At 41.9% G+C, this 7927-nt stretch overlaps 1 protein-coding gene across 2 annotated transcripts in view; it reads right to left on the reverse strand.

Annotated features, from left to right (window-relative positions):
- The window catches only part of PPP2R2A (protein phosphatase 2 regulatory subunit Balpha), a 74078-nt gene extending 70175 nt beyond the window's left edge, over positions 1-3903 (reverse strand). For both annotated transcript variants that reach the window (XM_019714899.2, XM_074338222.1), the window contains exons 1-2: positions 3598-3903; positions 1693-1767 (exon numbers count right to left, since the gene is read on the reverse strand). In XM_019714899.2, the coding sequence (XP_019570458.1) occupies positions 1693-1767; positions 3598-3604 (82 nt within the window). In that variant the 5' untranslated portion in view covers positions 3605-3903. The remainder of the gene's footprint in view (positions 1-1692; positions 1768-3597) is intronic.
- Positions 3904-7927: the final 4024 nt, after the last annotated feature.

Below are 7927 nucleotides of genomic sequence, written 5' to 3' on the forward strand. Positions count from 1 at the left end.
CATGAACATCTGTAATAAATTTTGGACATTTTCTCCCATTAAAAAGAACGAAACAAAACAATAAAAACACCCATGTGGTCTTTCCGCCAACTGTTTAACAAGTAAACTATGAACTCCTTCAAAGCAGCGTTTATGTTCTAGACACCTCACAGCCTGTGCTCAAAGTTTAGGAGGCCCCCAACAGACCTCTGATAAAAAGGAATAAATGGAAATCAACCAACGAATGTTTTTCAAGTATACAGCACTTTCATAACGTGGTGAGTATTACACAACAGCACAGAGCTAAGGATCCAATATTTGAGCGCCTACTATTCAATAGGTAAAGGAGTCAGAAAGTGAACAACGTATGACTCCTCCCTTGAACTTAGGATTTATTTCTCTAAACAAGTCAAATACCATAGGCTTCACCAGAAAACCTTGATTTGCTCTATTTCTGTGACCATCACTGAGTCTCTTAACTTCTTTAAGCTTCCAGTTTCTCATCTGAAAAACAGATGAGGATTCAAAAGAAAGGAAACATGAGTGCTCCGTAAAGTACAAGTATGATGCTTGCCAGTTGGCTGGCTCCCTGCAGGATTCACGAAAGTCTGATCAGACATTTCATTAAAAATGACACTGACACAACAAATTCAAGCATCTGACCGGCTTAACACAAAGCCATCATCCCACCATCACCTGGACAAATTCTAAAAAAAACACACCAAATAAGCAAAAAACAAAACAAAAACTACTTACAAGGTCAGAAATAGGGCCTTAATATGAAGATAATACAATTTAGAGAAAGATGATTTATTAACTTGTACACTAGACAATTTTTAAAGATTAAATGGACATGTTTTGATTTATCTGAGTTTTGCTGGAAAATTCCTACTGTAATTCAAGACACAGAATACTGAAGTTCAAACCTTAAGTAATATTCCTGAATGATGAAATAATGCAACTACTTTTTGGGAAATAATGCCTCTTCCATTTAAGACCATTTCAGATGAGTGCAAAACCCTAAAGTTTCAAAACTTTAAACTTCTGAAATACACTAATAAACAATTTTGGGGGGAGAATTAAGTACTTGAACTGATCGAATCCAGCTTCTAAATGCACAAGAATAAGCAAGCCCCTCAGAAGACGTGCAATATATTCATAGTACTGTTTTCTTACCCATGTAAATTAATCCTTACAAGACAATAAAATGCATCACTTGACCCAGCATTTCTTCCAATCAACAACACAATCTCAAAATAGGCAAGTTCAAAAAAACTAAAAATCTTCCTTCAAAATGAAAGATGCTGTCAAGATGCTTCTGAGCTAAATGCTGATGCACCTATTTCAGCTTAACTATCTAAAAATTATATACAAACATGAAAATGCATCACCATTTATTTGTGAGTGAAATTTATATAGTAAGGAAACCTTTATCATACACACCTCAGACTTTTCTTTTCATGGTTTTTATATTTATAATCTACTGTTCCTTTCACTTAATTCAGGAAAAAATAATAATAAAATGAGGCATAAAGAACGAAGAATTTAAGACTATTTTCCAGAAAGATTAACTTTTAAAAACTGTTCTTCCGTTGCTTGGACAATACAAAATGTTCTTAAACTATTAACAGACTCATCTGCGAGGAAAATTTTCAGTAATCAAGATTCTGAACATTCTATACTCAAATTTTGCATTATTAAATGCTTTCTTACCTTCTGCTACATCATCATCTACTGCTCCTTTCACCTGAGAAAAACACCACTGAATATCATTCCCTCCTCCAGCTCCTAGAAAAAAGAAAACATAACAATTAAAACTGAGCTCTGCTCATGTTTACTCCGGTCAACACTGAGATGATATCCATGGTTGGCATGATACTAATAGCCTCATGCTGCCCACATACATCACCACCACCCCAGAGCACTAATTTGGAAAAAGGCTAGTCCCCAATAGTTGGTATTGCTTTAGAAAAAAAGAGATTCAGGGTATGAAATATTTAAAGGCCATGTACTGGCATTAACACTATACATGTGTTTAAAACATCCTTTCCCCTCAAATACAGTAAAAGCCTTACATTCAAGCACGACCTACCAGGAAAAAGCAAATACCAAAAGTTAGAGAGTTTTCCTTTAAAGAGTGTTTTCCTTTAAAAAGCCTGCAGAAGAGTCAATAAGGTTAAACTACCATAAAACATGGCACGAGGAGAAAACTTCAGGAACATTACTGCCTGCCTGAGGAGCAATGATTCATAGGAACCCTATCACCAAAGCGCACATACAGCAAACACAACACTCACCACCCATTTCTTGCATTTCATTACCAGCAAATCACTAGCTCCAGAGAGGAAAAGCAGAAACGAATATTGGTCAAGAGACTGTGTCAGAAGGAAGCTTGTTTTGCCTCCCTTCATCTTATCCCTCAGATTCCAGAGGACCTTGCAGAGAATTAATTTTGCTAATTTGCCATCTTGTGCGAAACAATTTTAATTTCACTTAAGTATTCAACAAGGCCAAAGAGCAACTTGTTTATAGCAAACCATAAGTCAACCCAACATGTTAACTTTTCAAAGATTTAATCATCTATCTAAATATTGAAAGAAGCCCGGAAAATTGGTTTAGTCTTTGAATGTTTCTATTTCACTTCTAAGCACTTGAGGAGGAAATGTCCTGAATCGATGGATAAAGAAGCTGAATCCAGATCTAGAATTGATTCTACTAGATGAAGGAGGATACTCAGCAAGAGCAAAATGTACAAAAGTAATCCTCAAAGCAATTATCTTGCTCTTCCTTCACTTCCATTCCTTGCTAAATATTCCAACCTGGTTTTCTCTATGTAGCCCCTCTCCACCCCAAGCTTTTACCTAAATCTCTCTACCCATGGCTATTTATATCACTGAACTCCACAACTATTTTAACTAACTCGATTGAATGCCTTTTGGGAAAAGGACATCTGCACAAAAGCTAACATGCAAAACGGAAAGTTGAAATCACATTTTTCATGCAACTTGCTGTATTCAAGACATTGTACTCTTTGGATGTAAAGGGTAAGAAACGAAAGGGAGGTGGTTTGAAACAAATCAGGTTTATAGTCTCAAAAATATACGTACCCAGTGGGGAAAAATACACGTATGTACCGATTGTATTTTAACTTGTAAAGCACTCTTCCTTCTCAGTGCAAAATATATTTGTATAAACACTCAAGAAGGCTTGCAGCAGGGGAAAAAATAGTAATTAAATGAAGGAAGATCCGCCAAAAAGCCCGGGGCGGGGGAAGTGGGGGGAGCAGAGGTTACACCAGGCTCCAAAGCTGTGGGGACAAATCTGCACTCGCCCCCACCCCGCCCCACCCACGCCTTTACCCCACAGCTCGCCGGCATACACCCCACCCCCATCCATGCCAAGGTTCCAGCCCTCATTTTAAAAGCCATTTCGGTAGCACAGCGACCACTCGCCTCACCAGAACCCTCCCCACCCTCACCCACCCCACTTGACCAATTCCCCGAAATCCAAGGGGCGCCCCGTGGCTCTCTGAGAGGCAGAGGCGGTCGCTAGGGGGTGATGGAGGGAGGAGGAAGGAAGCGGTGCCTTGTCAGTGGCCGAGGGTGATTTCTCCTTTACCTGCCATGTTGCGCTGCAAATGGTGACCCTGCTGGGTTCCTCGGGGTCTCTGCTTCCTGAACTCACCCCCCTCACCTGGGGATGGGGGGGTAGAGAGGGCGGATGGCGGCGGATGGCACCTGTGGGGGGAGGGGGCGGGGGTCGGGGAAGAAGGAAGGAGGGGCGGGCAGACCAGCCAGCAGGATGGTGGATTTCACTCTTGTGCTTCCCCGCTCTTGCTCTTTCTTTAGCAGCGGCAGCGGCAGCTACGACAGCGACGGCGACGGCAGCGGCAGGGGCTCCACTTTCAAAATGGCGCCGGCTGGCCTGGCTGGTGACGTCACCGTGGGCGGAGCCGCCGGGCTGGGCCAGAAGGGCGGGGCGGGGCAAGAGCTGGGACGGAGAGCAGAGGGGAAGGGGCGGGGGAGCTGCCGGGCAGGCTTCTGGCTCCGCCCCTTCCTCCCTCTCCCGGCTGCTGTGTCCTAGGTGGCTAGTCGGTGCCGCGCCCGGGAACGCACGCTGATGATCTGGTCCCTGTACCGGCTCTCCCCGTCTCAGCCCGCGGCCCTGCTGCACATCACGCTGTCCCAAGCCTTCGTGACAGTGTCCTTACCCTGGGACGGGCTCAGCTGTCCAGTTCAAGTGCTCACTGGGGGATTCGTGCAGACCTGTGTCTTTTTAGAGAATACCAGTATTGCTACTTGAAATAGTGACCCTGTGGGTTAGCCCTGAGGCCACTGAAGAAAAGGGACAGTGGTGCAAACTCGCTGCTTAGCCAAGGTGAAAGTTCACAGAACTTAAAAGGACGTAGCTGGAATGGTTCCATCTGGGTGACCCGGGAACTGAGGCGAGAGTCCTTGACGACTGAAAGCAGTTAAGAGTGGTTACTAAACAGAACACTGAGTTTGCTAGTAGCAGAATATGGCCGGAAAAGTGGCCCAGTTCTGTCCAGCTAAAAGTGTAGAAACGGTGTTTAAGAGCTGGGCTCTGAAACCTGGCTGCCAAATGCTGAGTCCACACATGAGATAATGGTAACAATTGTACCTTATAGGATTGCTTCAAAGATTACATGACTTAATTTGAGTGCATGATAACTGTTAGCTGTGGTTATTATTAAATGTGTATTGAAAGCATCTTCATTAGATTTAAGAGGTATAAGGAAAAAAATAAACAGAAAACACTAGTTATCAGTCAGGGCATGTGCACTTCATTGAAAGGTGAATTAATGATGCAGTCACAATATACTACTGTACACTTTACATGTCACTTAATCTCCACAATAATCCCATGAGCTAGATATCCAAATTTTCAACATGAAAAACATCTGCAAAGTATTTAGAATTTGACCTTAAGGCTGAAAAGAGTGATACGGCATTTGGAGACCAAGGGGAAGTTTACAATATTTAGTTCCTGTCCATCATTTCCACTTTCTACCTTAGTCTTGCTCTCCAGAAGAGTTCAATTACAAAACAAGATTCAGAATTCTTCCACATGGAACAGCTGCACCACTGTATTATTATTCCTCCATTTCTACATTAATATTTCTCACTTTACCAATGAACAAATCAAAAGTAAAAATCCACCCTGTATTTGTCATCTTTCAGCTACCTGTACAAACAGGTACAACACTTCACTTCTCTGTTTGCTGTATTTACTTCTATTTTGGTTGATTCCATAAATTTATTTCTCTGCATGTGCCTCTACTATTCACTTTCCTTTTCACTAGTGCGGGCTCTCCACCTTAACCAGAACTCAGAGGGAGGGAGAAACAGAGAGAGAGAAAGAGAGAGAGAAAGAGAGAGAGAGAGAGAGAGAACAGACCGTTCAACTGAAAACTGGCACCCCTATATGCAAATCATTTTTCTTTTTTATGCTTCAATTTTTGCCACGTGTAAAATTTGAATCTTCACACATCCTGAAAAATGATTTGGTCTATATAAATGATGTGTTCTTCTTAGAAGACAAGAAAGCTTGCCTAGAAACTGGGATAATTATAACAAAAGTTCATACAGCACTGACAATGTTTTGGGCACTGTTCTGAGAGCATTGTATGCAGTCTAGAGGGCACTACATGTCATGAGATGAGCTAAGGTGGGTGTAATAATCAAAGGTCTGAGCATCCTGGTGCCCAGGTACACGCGACCTGGCACGTTTTGACCCTGAGCAGTCATATCAGTGGACCACAAGCCGCCTCCCTTTCTTCTGAATGGCTCTTAAGAAGAGAGGCCAGAATACCCACCAGCATAAAGGCAAGGGTTGCTCTTGTCTATCTCCCCTTCCTTATCTTGCATTCTAGCCTCCAACCTCTGTACTAGGGCTTCTGTCCCTACCACTTCACTGAAGTGGTTTCTGTCAAGGTCTTCGATGATCTTCATGTTACCAAATCCAGCAGTCACTTCTTTGGTTTCGTCTGCTTCCCAAAAGCATTTGAAATGACTAATCACTCCATCCTTACTGAGACCTTTTCTCCTTGACACACGATTGGTTTCCTTCCAACCTTTCTAGCCACCCCTTTCAGTTTTCTTTGCTGACTCCTTCTCCCAGACTATCCTGTAAATATTAGGGTGATCTGTCTCCCTGGCCTCTGTCCTGGGTCCCCTTCTCTGATCACACACTCTTTTGGGCAACCTCTTATAGTATTTCCAGATATTTACAGATGTAAATACCATGAATTTACTAGTGGCTGCCAAATCTAGATCTCTAGCTCTGTCCTTACCCCAAAATTGCAGACACACACACACCTCTACCTGCCTACTTGACATTTTTACAAATATCCAATAAGCTTGTTTGAACAAGCACTGCCAGAACACAAGTCTTGATTCTGGTCCCCTCCACTTGGGTTGATGCTTTCTCTCTGCCTGGAAAATCACTATCCAGTTACCACTTCGCTCCAACATTCCCACATGCCCATCCCTCTTTCCTTCCTCAACCAGTAAAAGGTTCTTTAAAAAACAATTCAGATGTAACTTCCTCCAGGAAGGCTTTGCTCATTCCCCCCCCCCCTTCCTTACTCACCTTAAAATGGGCTGGGTGCCTTTCCTAACTAGTCTCATACAATCTGATACACTTCTCTCTTACTAGATTATGTTTAAATTATTTAAATATGTGTCTGTTATTAGACTGAATTCTTTGAGAGTAAGAAATATTCTTATTCATCCCTGTATCACCAACCACATAATTTTTTGGATTAATGGATGAATGAATAAATCTCTGGCTTGGGAAGAAAACCAGTGGAATGTTGGCTTCTTAAAGCTTGCCATATCATGAATGTTTTCACTCACCCTTCTTATGCCTAGAAGAAGGAGGCGTTTTGCAAATTATCTAGGTCATCCTGATGTACATTTGTTAGGCAATAGTTGGCTAAAGATGTAAGTTGCTTACAGATAGATTCATCCCAACTACTTGCATCCAACTGGTCCTTTATCCCTGAATACATATTATCCAAGGGAATTCCATGGGACACCATTCCCTCATCCACATTCTACCATGAAAGCATTTTTTCAAGGGAGCCCCTAGTCAGCACTTCAATACCTGACCACTTGTGAGATGAACAAATAGCTCCCTGCAGAACTGAGTTCAGCTTAGACACACAAGAGGGAACTCGCTGTGGGTTTTCCCAGTGAAGTCCTGCAGAGCCTGTAAGTCCTGCAGATGTTCTACTTACAGTCTGAGCTGAGAGGTACCAAGAACACCCACAATCTTACCAGCAGAATGGAGCTAACGGGACTGACCCGTGGGTTTTTTGCAAGACAGCTTTTTAAAGTATATTATACAATGAGAGGAGAATTACTTGCAAGTTGTTCTTTTCCTTGGAGTTAAGATGAACACAAACCCTCTTCTACACTAAATGAGAAATGGCACTCTTTAGATGCTTCTTTCCTCTAGACAAGTTAGAACTAGGGGTGTCTAAGAAAGACCATGAACTCCAGGGTAAAAGGAGAAGTTCCTAATTAGAAAATGATACAGTTTAAAATATTGGTAAACCCACCACAGCCATGCTTTCTGATATGGAGCAGGTTCAAGGGCTTTACAGGGGAAAATTTCAAGTATATTTTTATATACTTTCTTCACATCTACAAATTTGGCCTGAAGGCAGCTTCCCAAAACGCTGTGAAATCTAGACTATAATGACAATTCACACAACAACATTCAAGGTGTAGAACTCATCAAATCACCAAAAATCCTACATTAGCAGGTGTTTAAGAAAACGACAGTGAATCCACCAGGTGGATTATTACTTAGTCAAACTTTTGTAAAAACAGAGGAAATTGCTTGTGCTTCAGGAGCAGGATACAAAAATGCAGATGCAATATGATCACAAGTACGTACAAAAAACAAACACAATATATGT

The sequence above is a fragment of the Rhinolophus sinicus genome, linkage group LG07 (assembly GCF_036562045.2).
Source record: "Rhinolophus sinicus isolate RSC01 linkage group LG07, ASM3656204v1, whole genome shotgun sequence".
Classification (NCBI taxonomy): Eukaryota; Metazoa; Chordata; class Mammalia; order Chiroptera; family Rhinolophidae; genus Rhinolophus; species Rhinolophus sinicus.